General features: G+C 47.5%; 1 protein-coding gene across 1 annotated transcript in view; it reads left to right on the top strand.

Moving 5' to 3' along the window:
* LOC144892694 (tetratricopeptide repeat protein 39A-like) overlaps positions 1-27,733 on the top strand; it is a 63,451-nt gene that overhangs the window by 29,855 nt on the left and 5,863 nt on the right. Inside the window, exon 4 of the mRNA XM_078780857.1 lies at positions 8,601-8,712. Coding sequence (XP_078636983.1) covers positions 8,601-8,712 — 112 coding nt within the window. The remainder of the gene's footprint in view (positions 1-8,600; positions 8,713-27,733) is intronic.

Here is a 27,733-nt window from a genome sequence, read left to right on the forward strand (position 1 = left end):
GATTGTCATGGGGCCCGCAAGGCTAACCCCCGCTCTAGCGGGGAAAATGGCCTTAAAACGATCATTCATTCTGCAACTATTTAACACACGATCATCCTTGTATGATCACAGGTACACACTTGATCCAACAAACCGGGCTAAACACAGAACTTATTACATCGAGATTGTTCTAACTCGACAAACAAAGCATGATACCTATTCAGATCTACCTGGATCAATATATGCCTACCCAACCGACATAACAATATTATTTCCATTTCCTGATGATGGACCTCACTGTGCTCTTGGGAACTTTCAACACTCTAGAAATTGTTTTATATCCTTCGCCAGGTTCTGTAAGACTCGAAGGCATCTATAACCTTCTTTCTGAAGGCCTCAGAGAGCTCTTTTGATCTAGGCATGGTGACGCCGCACACTTCAACAACAAAGAGCAAACCAAACTAAATGTCTGAGGTTTAAATAAGACAGGTTCCTCCAAGATCCTCTCTAATGATGTTCTAATCATTTGCACCTGAGCTGGTGCACCTGATTCTAATTTTAGGTATTTGAAGTAGTGATTAATGTAGGCTGTAGGGGTGTACTTACTTTTTCCACATGCAAAATTTGCATTTATGTTTATTTAAATTATACAATGGACTACAAAATGTAAATGTTTCATGATATTTGTTATATTATATCACCTTTATCTGTTAATATTGTTGAAATGAAGATCAAATAGCTGTATGTTGAAATATGTTGTAAAAGTCAAAACTTTACATGGGGTGTACTTACTTTTTCACGTGACTGTATAGTGATGCCCTCTATATATAACAAAGGGGTTGAATACTTGTTAACTCAAGACATTTCAGCTTTTCATTTTTAATTAATTTGTAAAAACTTCTGAAACAAAAATTCCACTTTGACATTATGGGGTATTATGTGTAGATCAGTGACCAGAAAACTCAATTAAATCCATTTTAAATTCAGGCTTTAATTCAACGAAATGTGAAAAAGTCAAGGGGTGTGAATACTTTCTGAAGGTACTGTACTTCCTGTGCACCAGAATGAACGTGACTCAAACTCAGATAAGAGTGTCGGTCATTTCCCAGTATTCACCACATTTCAGTAAAGTCATTTATTTTCAAATATAAACTTTTTTTTCTTGTGTTGCATTACCTTCTTTGACTTTTACTGAAATTCATCTTCATTCGAATGTGGCACAAGGCTGTGGGGTTGCATCATTGGCTGAGGGTGAATCTGTGCCTCTGATGCAGTCAGTGCCCTCTGCTGGTTTGGGCAGGAATTTGTAATTGGTTCATGGTGCTGGTGATAGCTCGCCCACACTTTGCAAAGGACATCGTGGGATCTTTGACGTCCACCAACAAATGCTGGCAGACAGGACGCCCGTTTAACATCCATCTGAGGAACGGCACACACATTGATGAATCTCCCTGCCTGTGAAACACCGGGATGACGGTTTGTAGCTGGGTCGGGATTCAAACCCAGGCAAGGCAGCCGAGATGCGAGTGTGGTCATTTGTTCAGTTACAGTCCAAATGTTTTCAATCGTGCCTTTATAGAGAGCTCAGAAGTTGTGCATTGAATACACTCTGTGACAGCTGGGTCTCATATCTTTGTGAATTGAAGCATATATATACTATGAGAGGTGTTCATAAAGTTTGAGGAATGAATTGCAAAGGTCCAAAACAGGCCAACGTGATGGATGACTCCATCTACATCTCGCTGTCTGATAATATGGACCAACTTCTATCTACTCATCCCAACTCTCTCTTCCTCATATGTGGTGATTTCAATTGTCACCATGCCAGTTGGCTGGGTGTGGGTACCTCTCTCACCAGCCATGGCTCCTCAGCAAAGGACTTCTGCGACTCACTGGGACTGACACAATCTGTCAATTTCCCGACCCGGATCTCAGTCAACGGAGCATCTTCTCTTCTGGACTTGGTTATGACTAACTTCCCTGAAAATGTCTGCTGCTCTTCTTCTGCTCCAATCGGCTCATCTGATCATGTGCTTGTTAAAGTGGACATCTCTCTGACCATTCTCAGGGAGCCTGCTCAGTGTCAACGAGTCTGGCATTTCACTCAGGCCAACTGGCACGGTCTTCAAGCAGCCATCAATCATCTGGACTGGTCTCCCATCTCTACCACCTCTGACATCAACTCATCCTGGGAATTCTTCCAAAGTAAATTGCTCTCTCTCATGCACAGATTTATCCCATCTCGTCTTCAGTTGTCATACCCTTCCTCCCGTCCATGGTACATGAAATCTTGTGGTGAGGCTGTTGCCCAGAAACAACTTGCCTTCGTCTCCTGGAAAGCAAATCCAACGGAAGGAAATCTCATTTCCTTTCACAAAGCCCGAAACAAGTGTGTGTCCACCCTCAGGAGAGCCAGGAAACAATATCTCTCCATTCTCAAGACCGAACTCTCTTATCTGTCTCCCTCTTCCAAATCCTGGTGGCGTCTGGTCAAATCTGTTTCTGGTGTTTGTTCCCCCTCCATCCCCTCCCTTACCTCAAACGGCTACACAGCTGACTCCGCACATGAAAAAGCTGAATGCCTCAACTCTGTGTTTGCCTCTAAATCTTGTGTCCCAAACCCATCCCTCTCTGTACCCACCGTACCCAGTCATAACAAGCTGCTCCTGGACTCCGTGTCCTTTCCTCCTGACAAGGTGGAAAAGTTTCTGTCAACCCTCGACTCTGATTCTGCAACTGGACCTGACGGCATCAGCCCATGGGTCCTAAAATCCTGTTCTTCCGCTCTTTCACTCCCTCTCTCTGTTCTCTTCACCCTCTCTTTTGCTCAAGGTCAACTGCCATCAACTTGGAAATCAGCTAACATCACCGCTTTGCACAAAAAAGGTGCAAAAACAGATCCTAGCAACTACAGACCAATCAGCCTTCTCCCAATTATCAGCAAAGTCATGGAATCCATCATTGCTTCGGATATGAAATCTTTCCTCTTCTCCAATGGCTTGATCTCTGATCATCAATTTGGTTTCAGACCAGGTCACTCTACTCTGGACATGCTGCTTCTGCTGTCTCAACAATGGATGGAGGTCCTCAATGCCAAACAGGAAATTAGAGCTGTCTCCCTCGACATATCTGGCGTCAGGAAGGGCATCCGGCCATAAAAACATTGCCTCAAACAGGGAACCATGATTGTCATGGGGCCCGCAAGGCTAACCCCCGCTCTAGCAGGGAAAATGGCCTTAAAACGATCATTCATTCATTCATTCATTCACATTCATTCATTCCCTCGACATATCACGTGCCTTCGATACGGTCTGGCACCCCGCTCTGCTCACCAAACTCTCCTCCTTTGGTATCCATGGAAATCTCCACGCATGGCTTGCGGACGTCCTCTCTAGTCGTAGTCAACGTGTGGCCCTGAATGGGTTTCTCTCATCTCCTCTTCCTGTTCAGGCTGGAGTTCCCCAAGGCAGTGTTCTGGGCCTTGTGCTTTTTCTGGTCTTCATAAATGATCTCTCTGACTCTTGAAAATCCTCTCTATCTCTTTGCTGATGACTCCACTCTCTGCCGCTCCATTCCTCATCCCTCAAATCGGCAGTCTGCAGCCTCCTCACTCTCTGCAGACCTGGACAAAATCACAGACTGGGCAAACAAGTGGAACATGTCTTTCAATCCTGACAAATCTCACACTCTTACGATGTCTCTCTGAAAAGACCGACTGGACAACACTCCCATCCACTTTCTGAATAATCCTCTCCAAGAAGTTCTGTCACTCAAGCTTTTGGGTCTCACTATCTGCCATGATCTTTCCTGGGAAAACCACATTTCCAAGCTGGCCTCCAAAGCCAGTCGCCGACTGGGCATCCTCCTTCGTGCGAAGTCCTTCCTTGGCACACCTGAGCTCCTCACCACATACAAGGCTTTCATCCGCAGCTCAATGGAGTACTGCTCTCCCCTCTGGGCTGGTGCTCCTGCCTCACACCTAGCTCGTCTTCACGCTATTGAAACCAAAGCGTTCAGAATCATTGGAATCTCCCGCGATGACGCTATCTCCGAGGGCCTTTCACTTACTCACCGCAGGCAGGTTGGTGGTCTTTCCGTCTTCTACCGACTCCTCCCCGGCCTTGCTCCCCCATCTCTCTCTGAGCTCTGCCCCAAAATAATCCTACAGGTCGCACAAGATCTGCCTGCAACCCTCTTATGGTTAAACTGCCAAAATCAAGACTCTCTGCTCACCTTCACTCCTTCATTCCTCTTTTCTCCCGCCTCTGGAACAAACTCCCTCACTCTCTTCAATCCCACTCCTCCCTTCAAGTCTTTAAAACGGCTGTTCACCACCATCTCTTATCTTCCCCAATCCAAAACCTTGATCTTTTCTACCCCCGCTAATTTCACCCCAAATCCACTTTTTTGAGGTGCCGACTTCTTTCCTGGAAGTCCTTGGTGTCCTTGCGTTTTATACCTATCCTGCCTCCCCCCAGGCCCTCTCCCTCCCACACATCTCCCGATGTCCCTGCTCTTAAATGTTGTGTTTGTGTGCTTCCTCCCCTTCTCTCCCCATCTTGTCGACCGCTCCCCTTTTTATATACTTTGTTTGCTTGTTTGTTTGATTTGTTTGTTTGATAAATGTTAGCTCTTTCACGAGCCTCGACTCTGTATACAACAAAAAAAAAAAAAAAACGTTTTAATATTTCACCGTAGTGTGCCTTGACTGCATTGCACTTGCTCCATTTGTCTTTGAAACTATCTATGTCCGTCAAAATACTCTTCAAAAGTTCAAAGCAACAACTTTTAAATCGTGAAATAAACAATGGATTCACAGGTGAGGATTTTTTTCTTCACGTGCATTCAAACCATTGCTGCCAAGAAAAGAAACCCAATCAGGAAATGAATTGGGCGTGTACGATGTAATGGTACAATTGTCCTCACCTGAACTGAGGGATTCTGCAAATTCACGTTCCGATCACGTCTCCCACAAAATATTTGTGCATGTCCGCACGAGATCCATGTCAATACCCACTTTAAGTTGGACACCAATGTGGTTAAAATCGCTTAAGGCATGGTTAGATGCCTTTTAACACCAAATGAGTGGCACCATGCCATCGGAATGGTTTGAGAGGGGGTGAGGCGGACTCCTTTTGCTTATCAGAACAATTTTCATCGTAGTGTCATTTAAAGAGCACTGCAAAGTTATACTGAACAACTCATAGAGAGAGAGAGACCTCATTCAGGTTGCACAAGCGTTACAACTTCTCATGAGGATAGTTATCATGTCACTGTTGCCCGAAATAACTGCATGATCTCTCCGGAATGACCTGTAGCCATCAACCATCGATTTCAATGTAGACATTTCAGAACGGGCTTCGTGCCAGGGGTTTGATGTCCAGAAGACCACTGTTCCGCATCCCTCTAACACAGTGCCAGCAATGGACGATGCAACATCAAAACCAGAGGGTGAAACTCTGGATCCACCTTGACCTTGATGATGAACATGCTATAATTTGGAGCTGAAATGGGGAGCAATTTGCAAAGCGTGCCATTGTGTAGTAAGATTGGTATGCTGGGGGTAGCATGATGGCACAGGCTGGTATTCAAATTGGCCAAATAACTGCTCTTGTCATTTAGAGATTGCTATGACTGGTTTCAGACACAGTGGTGAGATCATTACACGTGTCGTAGTTGTCCCTCTGGCCCAGCAGCAAGGTTCCTATGGAATCTTTATGGATGACAATGCCCATCTACACCATGCGCGTGCTATCACCACTGTACTTGCTACAAACCAAAATATCACTCGCCATCACTTTATAAATATCACTTTATGGTATCCATGGAAATCTCCACGCATGGCTTGCGGACTTCCTCTCTGGTCGTAGTCAACGTGTGGCCCTGAATGTATTTCTCTCATCTCCCCTTCCTGTTCAGGCTGGAGTTCCCCAAGGTCGTGTTCTGGGCCCTGTGCTTTTTCTGGTCTTCATCAATGATCTCTCCGACTCTCTGGAAAATCCTCTCTATCTCTTTGCTGATGACTCCACTCTCTGCCGCTCCATTCATCATCCCTCAGATCGGCAGTCTGCAGCCTCCTCACTCTCTGCAGACCTGGACAAAATCACAGACTGGACAAACAAGTGGAACATGTCTTTCAATCCTGACAAATCTCACACTCTTACTATGTCTCTTCGAAAAGACCGACTGGACAACCTTCTGGACAACAACTTTCTCAACAATCCTCTCCAAAAAGTTCTCTCACTTAAGCTCTTGGGCCTTATAATCTGCCAGGATCTTTCCTGGGAAAAAAACATTTCCAAGCTGGCCTCCAAATCCAGTCGCCGACTGGGCATCCTCCGTCATGCAAAGTCCTTTCTTGGCACACCTGAGCTCCTCACCACATACAGGGCTTTCATCTGCAGCTCAATGGAATACTGTTCTCCCCTCTGGGCTGGTGCTCCTGCTTCGCACCTAGCTCGGCTTCACGCTGTTGAAACCAAAGCGTTCAGAATCATTGGAATCTGCCGCGATGAAGCTCGCTCTGAGGGCCTTTCACTCACTCACCACAGGCAGGTCGGTGGTCTTTCTGTCTTCTACCGACTCCTCTCTAGCCTAGCACCCCCCTCCCCCCACCCCCCACCCCCCACCAGCTCTGCCTGTGCTCTGTCCCCCAAATACTCCTACAGTTCACACAAGATCTGCTTGCAACCCTCTTCTGATGAAACTGCTAAAATCAAGACTCTCTGCTCACCTTCACTCTTTCATTCCTTTTTTCTCCCGCCTCTGGAACAAATTCCCTCACTATTCAATCCCACTCATCCCTTCAGGTCTTTAAAACGGCTGTTCACCACCATCTCCTATCTTCCCCCATCCAAAACCTTGATCTTTTCTGCCCCCGTTAATTCACCCCAGATCCACTTTTCTGAAATACCAACTTCTTTGCTGGAAGTCCTAGCTGTGTCCATGTGTTTTTTTACCTCTCCCCCCCACCCCCTTCCCACAGCGCCTCCCCCCAAGCCCTCTCCCTCCCACAGATCTACCGATGTCCCTGCTCTCAAATGTTGTACTTGTGTGCTTCCCCCTCTCTCCCCATCTTGTCTCCCGCTCCCTTTATTTTGTCTTGTGTCCGTTTCTTTTTTTTTGTCATTAATGTTAGCTCTTACCCGAGCCTCCATTTTGTATTTTAAAAAAAGAATCACTCACATCAACTGGCCTGAATGAACTGATTTAAATCCAATTTAAGATGTTTGGTGGATCGGAGGGAGGCATGCTTGTGTTTGCCAAGTCCGTCCAAAGTTTGCTCAATTGGACCTGGAACGTTGCCCTGGTCCAAGAATGACACAACTTTCTCCAGCAAGAGCTGGATCATCTTCTAATGCGGTCGTGGCAAGCCATGTACAAGCGTGTATTGTGGTCACACGTGTTATCGAAGCAATTCTGCCAATGTAAACTTGTCTGTGATCATTTTACGACCGAGTTAGTTTCCAATGTGTGCACTCATTTTAGCCAGCCAAGTTTTCAGGAAACAATTTATCTTTGGCTTCTACTGGCATCATGTTTGTTATCTCCGTCACCAAGGGTGGATGGAGGTTATGTTTTCACCCTTGTCTGTCTGTGAGCAGTATATCTCAAGCGGTGTAAGATTCTGAGCCAGGTGTAATATTCACCTGAGCTTATAGTTTGGTAAGCCAGACAGCGTTGATCAGCAGGAGGCCCTTGCTTTCCGAGAACATTGAAGCCATGATCTTGCCATATTTTTGGGTGCAAATTCTCTTCTTTTCCAATGCATGGATTCCAATCTGGTCGCATCTGTAGCCATCGTTACCAGTGGTCGTCTTCAAGGGACTCGCATCTCGGCTTAATGTCAGCCACCTATTTTACTCCTGTAGAATGATGTTCTCCTGGTGTAGCCTGGTGTTGGCTTAGCGGTTAGGGTGCCGGCTTGGGATCCTAGGATCCTGGGTTCGAATCCCGGTCGATTGCTGAATTAATGCCAGGGGGGTTGATTCAGCCTGTCATCCTTCCGAGGTCGGCAAATTGAGTACCAGCTTGCTGGGATGAATGATCCCGGTGTGTACCGCGGTTTAGAATAGGTACACTGTATTCCTGCGCATCGTAAGAGGCGACTAAGGGTTGGCGTCAGGAAGGGCATCCGGCCATAAAAACATTGCCTCAAACAGGGCCCCATGAGGTCATGGAGCCTGCAAGGCTAACCCCCGCTCTAGTGGGGAAAAATTGCCTTAAAAAAAAAAGATCATTCATTCATTTCATTCAGAATGATGTTCTCCACCAAGCACGACACGTGCACTTTGCTCTCTATGGAGCTGGCACCTTTTTTACATAAAAAAAATTGATGGTGCCGCTCCTCAAAAATTGCAAAACCCTTCATTGTATGTTGTCAAAATCATCTGCATTTCACTGTAAAACAACAAGCAATGTCCACTTAATGGGATTAATAGCACAGAACACGAATACTTGCAAGTTGATAAGAATGTGTTCCTCTACCTTTTTAAGCATCCCTTGTGTGGCCATGTGTGTTTGCTTTTGCCCTCATCAATACTCGTTTACATTTTATCGAAATCTCTCTGTCTCCTTCTCCTCTCCCTCCCTCAACCAAAAATTTTATCCCGCCATTCTAGGAAATGATGTACATATGGAATGGCTTTGATGTGCTTGGGAGGCAGCCAACCCTTGCTGCGGCCATCCTGGAAACTGTGGACAGCAAACTCAAATCTCTACCGTCTTCTTCTTGTAATTTTTATTTTCTCTTTTAATTTGTTTTTTGATTTTGCACATTTTGTTTGTTTCATTACTGTCTGCATAGTTTTCAATTTTGGGCAGTTATCTTTGAATTGTCTGCATAATAATGGGTAACTAAACAGGGAGGATGGGCGGCAGTCACCCTCTGTTGGTCAGGACCCTGCAACAAGTGCTGACATCACACGGGGGTTCATCGTCACCATTCCACAGGGGTTCATGTGTCAGTGAAACGCAAAGAACCACCCAAAGCATCGAGCATTGTGTTAGCTGCTGCACTGCTACCCGCACGGTATCAGCAAATGCTGATGTGGCATGAGAGTTCACCGTCACTTTTCCAGAGAAGAGATACTATTTGACATTTAAGAAGATGACGACGGTCAGATAGACTGTTATAAAGTCAAATTATTTTATACTTTCTTTATTTTAAAAGGCAGCTTCATAAAAGAACCAGTGATCCCCATTGCTTATGATATGACCACGCATTTTGGCCCAATTGCCTCAGGTATACGTGCGTGTTTTACCATGCGTTTTGACCTTTGGGCTTCAGTACATTCTTATACGAGTTTGACAAGCTTTTTTTTGGACTGTGTATTTTGGCTGTGGGGCCAATGTGCACATCCCGAGATTCGTATTAATGTTAGATTTTTTTTTTTAAGACAGTCTTTTAAGGCTAGTGCTCTCCATAAACACATTTATTGAATGACTAATAATGTAGGTAGCAGTGGAGCACCTAACACACTGACTGTTTGCTGCGGGCAGTTCTGTCTGCAACTAAAAGCCAGAAGCATCTATTTTATCCAACATATATGAAAATGGTATTTCCTGACCTCAAGGGAGAACATCAGCCACGGATTATGTCTCACTTGGCAATCACCGCATAACCCGCGAGATATACAGTAAAATTATTTTGTAAGAGTTTCTAAAAAAAAAAATTCCCACTTTGACATTATGGGGTATTATGTGTACAGCAGTGATTTTTTTAAATCTCAGTTTATTCCATTTTTAATTCAGGATGTAACAACAAAATGTGAAAAAGTCAAAGGGTGTTAATACTTTCTGAAGGCTATATACATATTTCTGTATATACAGTCCTGGCCAAAAATATTGGCACCCTTGCACTTTTTTCAAATAATGCTCCATTTCTTCCTGAAAATTGTTGAAATTAAAATATCTTTTGGTATCCACAAATGTATTTCTTTGGTTTGCAGTGGAACAAAACAAAAATAGCTGGAAAATTTACTAAATCTTAGCTTATTCCACACAAATCCTAAAATGGCGCAGAAAATATTGGCACCTTTTAGAAGTTGTTATAAACAATTAGATTTCAAGCAGGTGATTCTCCTTTACTTTGGAATTGAACTCACCTGTGGTGAGTTGCAGGTGCTGCAATATAAAAATCACTCATTCAATCAGTTTTTATAGAGAAAAGGAATCATTCTGCTGTGTTGTGTCACTGTGTGCACCACAATGAGCATGGAGAAAAGAAAGAAAACCAGAGAATTGTCTGAGGAGGTGAGACGCAAGATTGTAGCCAAGCATGGACAATCTCAAAGCTACAAGTCCATCTCAATGTGAATTATTTGAAAAAAGTGCAAGCGTGCATTATGTTTGGCCACGAATGTGCGTATATATATATATATATATATATATATATATATATATATATATATATATATATATATATATATATATATATATATATACACATGTCGGTCGAAGACCTCAAGGGAAGGAAGAAGAAGAAGAATCAGAGCAACAATGTTTAATAAAATCGATTACAAACACACAGTGTGGAGCGAGGCTCAAGAATGCACCGCCTAACACGCAGCGGGCAATTTCTCAAGACACTCGCTGAAAAATAAGTAAAAAGGCATTTCATTTATAGCAAAATATCAGACAAGAATCTGCGCTAAAGACATAGCAAAACCTGGGCCATAACGACAACACCTCCCATTGTCCCTTCCTACAGAAGGCCAAACTTGGATAAACAGATGTAAGCATGGGATAGGCTGAGCCCTTTTGGCTCTTTATTTAAACATATCAGACCCGAGCGCAGGCCGAAGAAAATATTCTCATACACTAGGCTAAATGGTAGATGAATGATTGGATACACGTGCTGAATACAATAACAATCAAGGATATGTAATGTCTATATTTCTTTCCAAGGTTGGTTACATCCTTGATTTTAGGAGACATACTAGAAACTACAAAGATATATAATTAATTATTCCCTTTGTGAAGAAGGCGTTTGGCGACATGTTTTCCCTGTACGTGGGTCGCGAGCATATTATCTACTGTTTGGCACATACATTCAAGGACTTGTTTACTGGGCTAAGGATCCACCCTGCACGTCGAGCCTCGAAACCACATTTTGTCCACTCGCCTCTGCCTGCAGCTGAGTTCAAATCAGTTTTCAGAAGCACGATATATAATTTCAGATGTTATACTCAATTGAGTCATGGGGTTTAAACCCCAATGGCTGACAGTTCCTTCCTTTGTCTTTACAAGACACCTCCTTGGAAAGACACCGTATATCCCAGTGGTCAGCATCCCAATTAGTCACATGCCAGGCGCGATACAGCGTCACGCATGCTCAAGAAAGATATCGGCCCTAACTGGCCGTCTAACATTCAACGTATGAATTGTTCGCCATAATTCGCGACGACGGCGCCTGGTTAAGAGATTGCTGCCGCCCGGCCGGATTCCGAATCCACCCTCGCAGCGGCATAGGTGCGACCCGGTTGCCAGCCAGATTTAGGGGCCCTCTTTATGCAGGCGTGGTCCTCGCGAATTAGGGCAAACAATCGACGTCCAATGCCATCAAGCTTTGTACATGTGATTGCTGGGTGGTGTAAGTGGTGGTGAGGGTGGTTCTTCCGGATACATGTTTGCCATCCGCTCCTTACTGCTGGCATAATAGCAATAACCTTTAAAAGAACCTACACTTTCTAAATCACAGGTATAATCATCCCAACTAAAATCATCATTATCAGAATCCCAAGCATCAATAGGTTCATCGATTTCAAGCCAGGAATCATAGATCCCTAAAGCCACCTCCTCTTGCCACACAAGTATCACAGTCATCACAAAAATCAATACAGGCAGCAGCCAGTTCCCACATGGGATCAACACAAGTATCACAGTCATCACAAAATTCAATACAATTTTCTGGAGCGCTGGTCACAACTGCCTTGTTGAAGGGCCCATTCAGGTCGACGGCCTCTGTGGTCAAGATCATGGTCTTCCGACGGCGATTTCTTCATCGTCCATCCTGAAAAATACTTTCTTACACACACCATGATCAAATTCCTAGCCCCCCGTCCCACCAATTGGCATTTAGTTACCTTATCTCTCAGATGGTTGGCTTATTCATAGCCGCATTTCCTGTGTCGTGTCTGGAAATTCGAATGCCATATTTACTTTCACCAATTTCCGAAAATACCTTCCTTTTAATCATCTTCCCTACATCTAATAATACATGATTTACCAACCATTTCCCCCCAGTGCAAGCCAACCCCTTGTATCACCTTCTTATCACGAAACAACAGTCCATAACTAACCACTTTTCTTTATTTCCTGTCTTTTCCATTAACTTTTTATAACCTTTCCCTCCACTTTCTCATCAATTCCTGCAGTCACCTGTCATTGACAAGTAATCCATCTGAGTCGACTTTCCACTCCAATCATCTTTGCACTTTCCATGACCTTCTTCACACTTCCCTTTAAACCTTTTCTTCAGACACAACCCACATGAGTTATGAATACAATTTCCCCTTTCAGGCACGTGTCTAGCCACTCACAAAGTGTCCATAAGACAACGTCATCATATTTCACACCTCAGCTCTCGAGACCACCCAGGGGTCCCTTGAGAGATGCATCCTAATGTTAATCAGCTCTCGAGAGCTCAATTTTGAACAGGGGTAAAACCAGCAATACTCAATTCTGCCGAGCAAGAGGCCAGAGCAGTATCACTCCCTCTTCCCTCTGCCCACCATAACTGGCCGACAGACAATGGCGAGCCATAAGCCCCAAAATGACATTGCACGAACCCTTTCAATATCTGTCTAAACCTACTGCCATTTAACGACGCTTCCCAGATGACGGCTCCCATACACTATTCTGGCACAAAATTGTTGCATCCCACAGATGCCACGATTATTTGAACAAATTCATTTTCCTAATCCACCCTTTCAATTTTAATTTCAATTTAAAGTCAATCCAATGTCCTCTAATACCTCTCTTAGCATCCCATGCACCTGTTGCAGACACCTGTTTTAGCCCCTGGCCCCAGATAACTCTCTGCCGGTAGACCTTAATGGTTTGGTCGCCATATGCATATGTCTCCGTGTTCGCCCATGCCCTCGTGTCCCCCCACTTGAGGCGTGACGCGGCAGGTGCAGTGCTGGCAAAGCGGTATATTAAACTAAGTGTGATTGCCACCCCTAACAGGCGGTGGTGCAGCATCCTCGATCTGTGGTGGTGCGTTTGAGGTGTCTGTGTTTGTGGGTATGGCCAACTTACAATGTGTGGCATGTACCCAGGACGACTTGCCCTCACAAAACACCGCTGTTGGTGTGATCAAAAGAACTTGGTATGGCCCCGTCCACCTTGGTTCGAGCGCAGTCTTACGGGTGAAATGCTTCACCAGCACGTAATCTCCTGCCTCGAAGGTGTGGATAGGCTTGCTTGTTGGCTCCGGCAGGGCCTCCCGAACGCGTTCATGTATGCTGCGTGCCACATGGGACAAACCTATGCAAAACTTTAGAAGCATGTCATCCATGATAGGTAATTCAAGGGCTGCCATATCCACTGGCGCCGATACCGGCAAACTCATGGGCCGACCCATTAATATCTCGTGCGGAGAGAGACCAGTGGTGCGCCCTGGAGTGGAGCGCACGCTCATTAACGCTAGCGGAAGGGCCTCCGGCCACTTGAGGCCTGTCTCGTCGCAAATCTTTGCCAACTTACCTTTCAGTGTGCCATTCGTTCGTTCTACAAGTCCCGCCGATTGCGGGCAGTAAACACAGTGGAACGACTGTATCACTCCCAAGGCCTTTAACACGGCTTTAATGACGTCACCTGTGAAGTGCCCGCCCTGATCGGATGACACTTTCTGCGGGACACCGAATCGACATATAAAGTGCCGCAAAAGGCACTTGGCCACCGTTATAGCGTCAGCCCTGACGCATGGGTAGGCCTCCACCCACTTGGTGAACATGTCCACCACTACCAATACATGCTTAAAGGACATACAAGGCGGTAAATTGAAAAAATCGAACTGGATATGACAGAACGGCCCGACGGGAGCCGGGTGACCCACGTTGTGGCGGCGTCTGGGGGGTGCCCCCCTATTATGCCGTTGACATATAGCGTACGAGCGACAGACCATGGTAACCACAGTCGAAAGGCCTGGTGCTGCCCAGGTGGAAGTGACCTGCCTCATCACCCCCCTATGGCACACATGGCCATTTTGATGCGCCATGCGTGCCAACCATGGCAATAAAGCTCGCGGTGCCACGGGTTTGTCATTAATCGTCCACATTTGTCCTTCTGCAGGGCGCTGAGCTCCCAATTTAATCCAATCTTGATGTTCTACGTTTGAGGCCGCGGCTTGTAATTGTATTACATCGAACTCTGTAGGTGCGGATGTCGGAACGTCTGTCTGGGCAGTCGCTTTAGCGCCCTGTTTGCGCGTAACTACTGGCATATTATACCCAACTTGTTGGTTTGCCGCTAGTGCTGCTGCTTCGTCGGCTCGGGCGTTTCCACGGGCCACAGCGTCGTCTGTACGCTGGTGACCTCGGCATTTAACTACAGCTATTTCACGTGGAAGCATAATACTATGAAGCAGATTTCGCACTAAGTCCCCATTTTTAATGAGTGCTCCCGCTGAAGTGAGGAACCCTCTCATTTTCCATATGGCCCCTTTGTCGTGGACCACTCCGTGTGCGTATGCCGAGTCTGTATAAATTGTCACTGCTTTTTCCTCGCTTACTTCGCACGCTCTCGTGAGTGCGTACAGTTCAGCTTGTTGTGCTGACCAGGTGGGCGGGAGGCGGCCGCTTTCGACCGTCTCCGTATCCGAGCATACTGCGTACCCAGATAACAGGGATCCGTCCCAAGCCCGTTTGGCTGAACCATCGACGTAATAGGTATGATCGGCTTCCTGTAGCGGAGTGTCCTGTAAGTCAGGCCTTACCGTTGATATTAATTGGACCACGTCCGTGCAAACGTGCGGGATTCCCTCCTCCTTTGTTGGCAAAAGTGTCGCTGGGTTAAGAATGGTACACCGCATCACCGTCACGTTGGGTGCCATAATTAATGCCGTTTCGTATTGCATCAGTCGAGTGGCTGTGAGATGCTGTGTGTTTCGCTGTTGTAGTAGTGTATGGACGCAATGCGGTACCTGTAAAAGGACCGGATGTCCCATAACTATGTCGGCCGTCCGCTCAACTGCGTATCGGGCAGCCGCCACGGCTTGTAAGCACAGCGGAAAGCCTTGTTCTACCGCATCAAGCTTTTTGCTGAAATAGGCTACTGGACGTTCCCTATCTCCATGAGTCTGAGTTAACACGGATTGCGCGAATCCCCCTACTGCATGGGTGAAAAGTGTGAAGGCCTTTTTATAATCGGGAAGGCCTAAGGTTGGGGCCGTTATCAGGGCTCGTTTGAGTCCTTCGTAGCAGCGTATTCGATTGTCCGTCCAGTTCACCATCCGTGGCTGGTCGTTTTTCGTCGCCTCATATAGAGGTTTTGCTAATAACGCATAGTCAATTATCCATGTACGACAGTACCCTGCCATTCCCAAAAATCGCAACACCTCCCTTTGTGTACGAGGCAACGGGGTTTCCATGATGGCCGTGACCCGGCTCGCGTTGAGCTCGCGTCTCCCATGCGAAATCGCGTGTCCCAAGTATGTAACTATCTCCCGCACAAATTGCAATTTTTCCCGGCCTACTTTGTGGCCTTTCTCGGCTAGCGCATTTAGCAGCGCTAGTGAATCCGTCTCGCAGGCTGCCTTGGATGGAGAGCAGATTAATAAGTCGTCGATGTACTGCAACAGCACCGAGCCGCCTTCCAATTGGACATCTGCGAGATCGCGGTGCAGCGCTCGTGAAAACAAGGTGGGGCTATTTGCGAAACCCTGCGGAAGCACTGTCCAGGTGAATTGTCTCCCCCGGAAGGTGAAAGCGAAAAGATACTGGGACTCTGGAGCTATTGGCACTGAAAAGAAGGCGGAACACAAGTCTATGACTGTAAAATGTGTAGCATCTGGCGGAATGGAAGTCATCAAAACTTCTGCATTTGGTACAACCGGATGAATACCCTGAATTATTTTATTAATCTCTCGCATATCCTGCACAAAGCGCCACTTTCCTGTCATTGGTTTTGGCACTGGGAAAATGGGGGAGTTACATATGCTGTTGGTTTCGATTATTATTCCCTGCTGCACGAGTGATTCTATCACCGGAAAAATGCCTGCGTCAGCCTCGTGCCGAAGTGGGTACTGCCGAATGTGTGGTAAAGGTAACCCTTCTTTAATTGGAATCACCAACGGAGGTGCATTCTTAATGCGCCCTACTTCATTCTCGTGTTGCGCCCATAGTGACGGGGTGACGGTATCGAGCAATCCATCGGAGTCCCCTGGAGTCGTGGGGACCGCCCTGACCATATGTGCCGCTTTGGGTGGCAGTTCCACCATCTCAAATCGAACTCGTCTGTCTTGAGGTGCCAAATTAATTATGAACCCTTCATTGTTGTCCAACACATGGACCGTTCGGTGTTCAACATTGTATCGATGCCTTACTGGCGTTTTCCGCAGTCTGTCCATCATCCATCCAATGCTCTCGGGTGGCCATCCTCTGGCGGTGCTAAGGGTAACATGCGCTACCATCCCCTCGGGGTACTTAGCCTTTGATCTCTGGCGTGGCGACAAGGTTACCGTAATCCCAATGCCTTCTCGGCCAATCCATATGTGTGATAATTGAAGATCAGAGGTTTCCCCTAAAGCTGCCGCAACCATGTCTAAATAATAATCATCGCTTCCAGTCGCGTCATAACATGCGGTGCAATGCGGCGGATTATATTTCAATTTTGTGGCTATGTGGTGTTCTTCTAGCCAATCACGAATTTCTTGCGTTTGCGCGCCAATCGTGTCAATCATGTAGGTCCATGTTGCTAAAGCCCCTTCCTCCAACCGCCACCAATACACGGTGGGGCTGGCGCGCTGCAATGCCATCATTAACAAATCACGGTTCGATTCTCTGACGTCGACGTATACACCTTCCTTGGTGCACGCAATGTCACAACCTAATCGACACAGCAAATCCCGTCCTAGTAAATTAGTTGGGGCAGTAGTGGTCATGAGAAATGCATGCTTAGCTTCTAGCGGTCCGAACATTACTCGGGTCTCCTTTGATACGGGGAGAGTTTCTAATTTTCCTGAAACGCCCTGGATTTGGATGCTTTTGTGTGTCGGTTTCAAAGTAGGTAGTTGTCCCTTATTGATACAACTGCGAGTCGCACCGGTATCCACTAAGAAATTTAGTGGTTGTCCATTTACATCTAACGTCAAGGTCGGTTCCTCATCTGGGGTCATTGTTATCAATGGACATTCCTTTGGTGGCCCGCATTCGTCCCGTCAATAGGCGTTTCCATATGTCGGCCCTTGCTGTCCCTGGGGTCTTCGTGGTCCCCTTGGACAATTTGGACAATCCCGTCTCCAGTGGCCCATCTGTCCACATTCAAAGCATGCCCCTCTCCCTGGGGGTCCCTGTCCTGGACCCCCCTGTTGGTTTGGCCTTCGCCCCCCTTTGTAGGGAGGTGGGCGCCCTTGCCCTCCCCTCGGCATTTGTTGGACTGGGGCACAAGGCCCGTATGGCATGCCCGAATTGGGGGTAACCCATGGGGTGGGGCCCATATTGGAGGGTCCCCATTGCGGTGCCCATCCTGGCATGGGTGTTTGTGGTGGCCAATAGGCCGGTGGGGGACCTGGCACAGAACATGGTGGAACAGCCCATTGGGGTTGTTGGAGTTGTTGGGGTTGTCTCCACGTCTGATTTCCTGGCCCACTAGGCCCTTGTGGTTCCCGGAGTACTTGCATCACAGCTGCCTGCAGTGCCGGACCGAGTGTCTCGTCATCACTTGACTCACTCTCACTGTCACTTCCCATTATTTTTGCCCCCTTTTGTTTCTTCTTGCTCCCCATTGTTCTTGTTGTTTGTTGCTGGGCCAATTTTTCCCTTACTAACATCTGCAACATTTCTTCTTTAATTTCCTTTTTTTCCTCCAAAGAGGAGCCCGGACATTGTTCAAGTTTTGTACATAATTCATTGGTCCCCATTCCTTTCCAACCGAAAAGGACGGCATGCACTTGTTTTTTTAATGCGGGCCGAAGCCCTTCTACTAGGTAATTGTTCACCAGGGGAGCGGGTAGGTCCTCGACTTGGATTAATCCTAACCCGCCCCATCGAGCTATCGCTTTTTCTATTCTCTCTCGATAGTCGCCGATAGTCTCTCCTGCTTTCTGTTTTATGTTCCCAATTCTTCCCCAATCTGGCCCTCCAGGTGGTGCGAGCGCATTGCCAATGTTGGTCAGGAGATGATTTTTCAAAATGTCCCAATCGTTTCCGGTCATGGGTGGGTTCCGAGCCATGGGGTCATCTATTGGCCATAATGAAAGGGTTTTAGCCTTTGCCCATACCTTTGGTGGCAATATAGATGCTCCCAAATGACAAATATCTCTCCAATCTGGGGCATCCTCTGTAATCCAGTGACGGAGCAATATTACTATATCCAAAGGTTGGTCGATCAACATTTCCTGAACCCTCTTTTGCATGGCCGTTAAATCAGATTCTTTCCAAGGCACACGTTGCCTTACTGCCACGCCGTTTGCGTCTATTCCCACGCATCGCATGGGGAACACTCCCTTTGTTTCTATCGCACGTTGCACTGGTGCCTGATACTCCACTAGTGAAGGGTAAACTTTCTGACCTGGACCTATCGGGGGTGGAAACCCCGGGGTGTCTGTGCTGCTATCTCCATCGTCCTCGACTTGAGGGGCTGATGGTTGTGGGGTCTTATGAACTCTAGGGGGTCTCCCATTTGTTTCCCCTATAGCGCCCTGGTGTCGGGAACGTGCCTTAGATCCTGGGACTGGACCATGGGGGGAATAGGAAACAGGGATTTCATCTTCCTCATCCTGTTCCTTCTCATCGGAATTAATCCGGGCTACCATTAGCCTCTGACTTGTCTGCGCTGCGAGCGCCTTCATCTGTTTATCCTGTTTCTTCCGACCCTGTTTGCGCTCATTCTGGTATTTGCCCAACTCTCCTCGCAAACTCGCTTGTCTGGAGGCTGCCTGTCTCTTCAAGGCCTCCACCTTCCACCAACTATAGACCTTCCATGAATCAGGTGGGAGTCTCTTCTTCTTCTTCTCTAGGGCATCTAAAGCCCCATATAACACATCTAACCTGTCTATTGCAAATGACCCTTCCTCTGGCCAAGGCGTATTCAAACCCTCGGTCAATATAGTCCATGCCTTGCTCGGTTGCAAAGCAGCATACCCATAATTTCTTTTCATATAAAACGCTGGAGTGTTCTTCAAAGGCTCTCCCTCCTTTCCTTTCCTATTACCCATTCTTCCTACCTTCTTGGGTTAGTCCCTCCTGGTAGTCCTAAGATCGGGTCGCCCCCCGATCCCTAACCTTAAACGCAGTTCTCACGCCGGAGTAACTTAACACCTATTATCTATCACCCACATATGGGTCTACCTGCTTCCCACGCAGGAAGCTTACCTGAGGGATATCCCTCCTTATCTCGCGCGCCCTGTATAATCGATTCATTACCCACTGCTGCTCTGGTTTAAACTAAATATGGTTCGGAATGCAAGCCAGGTGGTACAGCCGACAGAGGTCCACACGTCCAAAGCAAGGCAGGAGGCTTCAATTTCGATGTGCAAAAATGCTTACCCAAATTAGGTGCCGGCAGGCCTCCTTCCTGACCTGGAACGTGAGGGTCCACCTCGTCTGCACAGTTGGATGATCCCACTCCTGACACCAAAATTGTCGGTCGAAGACCTCAAGGGAAGGAAGAAGAAGAAGAATCAGAGCAACAATGTTTAATAAAATCGATTACAAACACACAGTGTGGAGCGAGGCTCAAGAATGCACCGCCTAACACGCAGCGGGCAATTTCTCAAGACACTCGCTGAAAAATAAGTAAAAAGGCATTTCATTTATAGCAAAATATCAGACAAGAATCTACGCTAAAGACATAGCAAAACCTGGGCCATAACGACAACACCTCCCATTGTCCCTTCCTACAGAAGGCCAAACTTGGACAAACAGATGTAAGCATGGGATAGGCTGAGCCCTTTTGGCTCTTTATTTAAACATATCAGACCCGAGCGCAGGCCGAAGAAAATATTCTCATACACTAGGCTAAATGGTAGATGAATGATTGGATACACGTGCTGAATACAATAACAATCAAGGATATGTAATGTCTATATTTCTTTCCAAGGTTGGTTACATCCTTGATTTTAGGAGACATACTAGAAACTACAAAGATATATAATTAATTATTCCCTTTGTGAAGAAGGCGTTTGGCGACATGTTTTCCCTGTACGTGGGTCGCGAGCATATTATCTACTGTTTGGCACATACATTCAAGGACTTGTTTACTGGGCTAAGGATCCACCCTGCACGTCGAGCCTCGAAACCACATTTTGTCCACTCGCCTCTGCCTGCAGCTGAGTTCAAATCAGTTTTCAGAAGCACGATATATAATTTCAGATGTTATACTCAATTGAGTCATGGGGTTTAAACCCCAATGGCTGACAGTTCCTTCCTTTGTCTTTACAAGACACCTCCTTGGAAAGACACCGTATATCCCAGTGGTCAGCATCCCAATTAGTCACATGCCAGGCGCGATACAGCGTCACGCATGCTCAAGAAAGATATCGGCCCTAACTGGCCGTCTAACATTCAACGTATGAATTGTTAGCCATAATTCGCGACGACGGCGCCTGGTTAAGAGATTGCTGCCGCCCGGCCGGATTCCGAATCCACCCTCGCAGCGGCATAGGTGCGACCCGGTTGCCAGCCAGATTTAGGGGCCCTCTTTATGCAGGCGTGGTCCTCGCGAATTAGGGCAAACAATCGACGTCCAATGCCATCAAGCTTTGTACATGTGATTGCTGGGTGGTGTAAGTGGTGGTGAGGGTGGTTCTTCCGGATACATGTTTGCCATCCGCTCCTTACTGCTGGCATAATAGCAATAACCTTTAAAAGAACCTACACTTTCTAAATCACAGGTATAATCATCCCAACTAAAATCATCATTATCAGAATCCCAAGCATCAATAGGTTCATCGATTTCAAGCCAGGAATCATAGATCCCTAAAGCCACCTCCTCTTGCCACACAAGTATCACAGTCATCACAAAAATCAATACAGGCAGCAGCCAGTTCCCACATGGGATCAACACAAGTATCACAGTCATCACAAAATTCAATACAATTTTCTGGAGCGCTGGTCACAACTGCCTTGTTGAAGGGCCCATTCAGGTCGACGGCCTTTGTGGTCAGAACCATAGTCGTTGTCGGCGGCTTCTTCACTTTCCATCCTGTAAAATACTTTCTTACACACACCATGGTCAAATTCCTAGCCCCCCGTCCCACCAATTGGCATTTAGTTACCTTATCTCTCAGATGGTTGGCTTATTCATAGCCGCATTTCCTGTGTCGTGTCTGGAAATTCGAATGCCATATTTACTTTCACCAATTTCCGAAAATACCTTCCTTTTAATCATCTTCCCTACATCTAATAATACATGATTTACCAACCATTTCCCCCCAGTGCAAGCCAACCCCTTGTATCACCTTCTTATCACGAAACAACAGTCCATAACTAACCACTTTTCTTTATTTCCTGTCTTTTCCATTAACTTTTTATACCTTTCCCTCCACTTTCTCATCAATTCCTGCAGTCACCTGTCATTGACAAGTAATCCATCTGAGTCGACTTTCCACTCCAATCATCTTTGCACTTTCCATGACCTTCTTCACACTTCCCTTTAAACCTTTTCTTCAGACACAACCCACATGAGTTATGAATACAATTTCCCCTTTCAGGCACGTGTCTAGCCACTCACAAAGTGTCCATAAGACAACGTCATCATATTTCACACCTCAGCTCTCGAGACCACCCAGGGGTCCCTTGAGAGATGCATCCTAATGTTAATCAGCTCTCGAGAGCTCAATTTTGAACAGGGGTAAAACCAGCAATACTCAATTCTGCCGAGCAAGAGGCCAGAGCAGTATCACTCCCTCTTCCCTCTGCCCACCATAACTGGCCGACAGACAATGGCGAGCCATAAGCCCCAAAATGACATTGCACGAACCCTTTCAATATCTGTCTAAACCTACTGCCATTTAACGACGCTTCCCAGATGACGGCTCCCATACACTATTCTGGCACAAAATTGTTGCATCCCACAGATGCCACGATTATTTGAACAAATTCATTTTCCTAATCCACCCTTTCAATTTTCATTTCAATTTAAAGTCAATCCAATGTCCTCTAATACCTCTCTTAGCATCCCATGCACCTGTTGCAGACACCTGTTTTAGCCCCTGGCCCCAGATAACTCTCTGCCGGTAGACCTTAATGGTTTGGTCGCCATATGCATATGTCTCCGTGTTCGCCCATGCCCTCGTGTCCCCCCACTTGAGGCGTGACGCGGCAGGTGCAGTGCTGGCAAAGCGGTATATTAAACTAAGTGTGATTGCCACCCCTAACAGGCGGTGGTGCAGCATCCTCGATCTGTGGTGGTGCGTTTGAGGTGTCTGTGTTTGTGGGTATGGCCAACTTACAATGTGTGGCATGTACCCAGGACGACTTGCCCTCACAAAACACCGCTGTTGGTGTGATCAAAAGAACTTGGTATGGCCCCGTCCACCTTGGTTCGAGCGCAGTCTTACGGGTGAAATGCTTCACCAGCACGTAATCTCCTGCCTCGAAGGTGTGGATAGGCTTGCTTGTTGGCTCCGGCAGGGCCTCCCGAACGCGTTCATGTATGCTGCGTGCCACATGGGACAAACCTATGCAAAACTTTAGAAGCATGTCATCCATGATAGGTAATTCAAGGGCTGCCATATCCACTGGCGCCGATACCGGCAAACTCATGGGCCGACCCATTAATATCTCGTGCGGAGAGAGACCAGTGGTGCGCCCTGGAGTGGAGCGCACGCTCATTAACGCTAGCGGAAGGGCCTCCGGCCACTTGAGGCCTGTATCGTCGCAAATCTTTGCCAACTTACCTTTCAGTGTGCCATTCGTTCGTTCTACAAGTCCCGCCGATTGCGGGCAGTAAACACAGTGGAACGACTGTATCACTCCCAAGGCCTTTAACACGGCTTTAATGACGTCACCTGTGAAGTGCCCGCCCTGATCGGATGACACTTTCTGCGGGACACCGAATCGACATATAAAGTGCCGCAAAAGGCACTTGGCCACCGTTATAGCGTCAGCCCTGACGCATGGGTAGGCCTCCACCCACTTGGTGAACATGTCCACCACTACCAATACATGCTTAAAGGACATACAAGGCGGTAAATTGAAAAAATCGAACTGGATATGACAGAACGGCCCGACGGGAGCCGGGTGACCCACGTTGTGGCGGCGTCTGGGGGGTGCCCCCCTATTATGCCGTTGACATATAGCGCACGAGCGACAGACCATGGTAACCACAGTCGAAAGGCCTGGTGCTGCCCAGGTGGAAGTGACCTGCCTCATCACCCCCCTATGGCACACATGGCCATTTTGATGCGCCATGCGTGCCAACCATGGCAATAAAGCTCGCGGTGCCACGGGTTTGTCATTAATCGTCCACATTTGTCCTTCTGCAGGGCGCTGAGCTCCCAATTTAATCCAATTTTGATGTTCTACGTTTGAGGCCGCGGCTTGTAATTGTATTACATCGAACTCTGTAGGTGCGGATGTCGGAACATCTGTCTGGGCAGTCGCTTTAGTGCCCTGTTTGCGCGTAACTACTGGCATATTATACCCAACTTGTTGGTTTGCCGCTAGTGCTGCTGCTTCGTCGGCTCGGGCGTTTCCACGGGCCACAGCGTCGTCTGTACGCTGGTGACCTCGGCATTTAACTACAGCTATTTCACGTGGAAGCATAATACTATGAAGCAGATTTCGCACTAAGTCCCCATTTTTAATGAGTGCTCCCGCTGAAGTGAGGAACCCTCTCATTTTCCATATGGCCCCTTTGTCGTGGACCACTCCGTGTGCGTATGCCGAGTCTGTATAAATTGTCACTGCTTTTTCCTCGCTTACTTCGCACGCTCTCGTGAGTGCGTACAGTTCAGCTTGTTGTGCTGACCAGGTGGGCGGGAGGCGGCCGCTTTCGACCGTCTCCGTATCCGAGCATACTGCGTACCCAGATAACAGGGATCCGTCCCAAGCCCGTTTGGCTGAACCATCGACGTAATAGGTATGATCGGCTTCCTGTAGCGGAGTGTCCTGTAAGTCAGGCCTTACTGTTGATATTAATTGGACCACGTCCGTGCAAACGTGCGGGATTCCCTCCTCCTTTGTTGGCAAAAGTGTCGCTGGGTTAAGAATGGTACACCGCATCACCGTCACGTTGGGTGCCATAATTAATGCCGTTTCGTATTGCATCAGTCGAGTGGCTGTGAGATGCTGTGTGTTTCGCTGTTGTAGTAGTGTATGGACGCAATGCGGTACCTGTAAAAGGACCGGATGTCCCATAACTATGTCGGCCGTCCGCTCAACTGCGTATCGGGCAGCCGCCACGGCTTGTAAGTACAGCGGAAAGCCTTGTTCTACCGCATCAAGCTTTTTGCTGAAATAGGCTACTGGACGTTCCCTATCTCCATGAGTCTGAGTTAACACGGATTGCGCGAAACCCCCTACTGCATGGGTGAAAAGTGTGAAGGCCTTTTTATAATCGGGAAGGCCTAAGGTTGGGGCCGTTATCAGGGCTCGTTTGAGTCCTTCGTAGCAGCGTATTCGATTGTCCGTCCAGTTCACCATCCGTGGCTGGTCGTTTTTCGTCGCCTCATATAGAGGTTTTGCTAATAACGCATAGTCAATTATCCATGTACGACAGTACCCTGCCATTCCCAAAAATCGCAACACCTCCCTTTGTGTACGAGGCAACGGGGTTTCCATGATGGCCGTGACCCGGCTCGCGTTGAGCTCGCGTCTCCCATGCGAAATCGCGTGTCCCAAGTATGTAACTATCTCCCGCACAAATTGCAATTTTTCCCGGCCTACTTTGTGGCCTTTCTCGGCTAGCGCATTTAACAGCGCTAGTGAATCCGTCTCGCAGGCTGCCTTGGATGGAGAGCAGATTAATAAGTCGTCGATGTACTGCAACAGCACCGAGCCGCCTTCCAATTGGACATCTGCGAGATCGCGGTGCAGCGCTCGTGAAAACAAGGTGGGGCTATTTGCGAAACCCTGCGGAAGCACTGTCCAGGTGAATTGTCTCCCCCGGAAGGTGAAAGCGAAAAGATACTGGGACTCTGGAGCTATTGGCACTGAAAAGAAGGCGGAACACAAGTCTATGACTGTAAAATGTGTAGCATCTGGCGGAATGGAAGTCATCAAAACTTCTGCATTTGGTACAACCGGATGAATACCCTGAATTATTTTATTAATCTCTCGCATATCCTGCACAAAGCGCCACTTTCCTGTCATTGGTTTTGGCACTGGGAAAATGGGGGAGTTACATGGGCTGTTGGTTTCGATTATTATTCCCTGCTGCACGAGTGATTCTATCACCGGAAAAATGCCTGCGTCAGCCTCGTGCCGAAGTGGGTACTGCCGAATGTGTGGTAAAGGTAACCCTTCTTTAATTGGAATCACCAACGGAGGTGCATTCTTAATGCGCCCTACTTCATTCTCGTGTTGCGCCCATAGTGACGGGGTGACGGTATCGAGCAATCCATCGGAGTCCCCTGGAGTCGTGGGGACCGCCCTGACCATATGTGCCGCTTTGGGTGGCAGTTCCACCATCTCAAATCGAACTCGTCTGTCTTGAGGTGCCAAATTAATTATGAACCCTTCATTGTTGTCCAACACATGGACCGTTCGGTGTTCAACATTGTATCGACGCCTTACTGGCGTTTTCCGCAGTCTGTCCATCATCCATCCAATGCTCTCGGGTGGCCATCCTCTGGCGGTGCTAAGGGTAACATGCGCTACCATCCCCTCGGGGTACTTAGCCTTTGATCTCTGGCGTGGCGACAAGGTTACCGTAATCTCAATGCCTTCTCGGCCAATCCATATGTGTGATAATTGAAGATCAGAGGTTTCCCCTAAAGCTGCCGCAACCATGTCTAAATAATAATCATCGCTTCCAGTCGCGTCATAACATGCGGTGCAATGCGGCGGATTATATTTCAATTTTGTGGCTATGTGGTGTTCTTCTAGCCAATCACGAATTTCTTGCGTTTGCGCGCCAATCGTGTCAATCACGTAGGTCCATGTTGCTAAAGCCCCTTCCTCCAACCGCCACCAATACACGGTGGGGCTGGCGCGCTGCAATGCCATCATTAACAAATCACGGTTCGATTCTCTGACGTCGACGTATACACCTTCCTTGGTGCACGCAATGTCACAACCTAATCGACACAGCAAATCCCGTCCTAGTAAATTAGTTGGGGCAGTAGTGGTCATGAGAAATGCATGCTTAGCTTCTAGCGGTCCGAACATTACTCGGGTCTCCTTTGATACGGGGAGAGTTTCTAATTTTCCTGAAACGCCCTGGATTTGGACGCTTTTGTGTGTCGGTTTCAAAGTAGGTAGTTGTCCCTTATTGATACAACTGCGAGTCGCACCGGTATCCACTAAGAATTTTAGTGGTTGTCCATTTACATCTAACGTCAAGGTCGGTTCCTCATCTGGGGTCATTGTTATCAATGGACATTCCTTTGGCGGCCCGCATTCGTCCCGTCAATAGGCGTTTCCATATGTCGGCCCTTGCTGTCCCTGGGGTCTTCGTGGTCCCCTTGGACAATTTGGACAATCCCGTCTCCAGTGGCCCATCTGTCCACATTCAAAGCATGCCCCTCTCCCTGGGGGTCCCTGTCCTGGACCCCCCTGTTGGTTTGGCCTTCGCCCCCCTTTGTAGGGAGGTGGGCGCCCTTGCCCTCCCCTCGGCATTTGTTGGACTGGGGCACAAGGCCCGTATGGCATGCCCGAATTGGGGGTAACCCATGGGGTGGGGCCCATATTGGAGAGTCCCCATTGCGGTGCCCATCCTGGCATGGGTGTTTGTGGTGGCCAATAGGCCGGTGGGGGACCTGGCACAGAACATGGTGGAATAGCCCATTGGGGTTGTTGGAGTTGTTGGGGTTGTCTCCACGTCTGATTTCCTGGCCCACTAGGCCCTTGTGGTTCCCGGAGTACTTGCATCACAGCTGCCTGCAGTGCCGGACCGAGTGTCTCGTCATCACTTGACTCACTCTCACTGTCACTTCCCATTATTTTTGCCCCCTTTTGTTTCTTCTTGCTCCCCATTGTTCTTGTTGTTTGTTGCTGGGCCAATTTTTCCCTTACTAACATCTGCAACATTTCTTCTTTAATTTCCTTTTTTTCCTCCGAAGAGGAGCCCGGACATTGTTCAAGTTTTGTACATAATTCATTGGTCCCCATTCCTTTCCAACCGAAAAGGACGGCATGCACTTGTTTTTTTAATGCGGGCCGAAGCCCTTCTACTAGGTAATTGTTCACCAGGGGAGCGGGTAGGTCCTCGACTTGGATTAATCCTAACCCGCCCCATCGAGCTATCGCTTTTTCTATTCTCTCTCGATAGTCGCCGATAGTCTCTCCTGCTTTCTGTTTTATGTTCCCAATTCTTCCCCAATCTGGCCCTCCAGGTGGTGCGAGCGCATTGCCAATGTTGGTCAGGAGATGATTTTTCAAAATGTCCCAATCGTTTCCGGTCATGGGTGGGTTCCGAGCCATGG

This window comes from Myxine glutinosa, chromosome 6, assembly GCF_964187855.1.
Source record: "Myxine glutinosa chromosome 6, kmMyxGlut1.1, whole genome shotgun sequence".
Taxonomy (NCBI): domain Eukaryota; kingdom Metazoa; phylum Chordata; class Myxini; order Myxiniformes; family Myxinidae; genus Myxine; species Myxine glutinosa.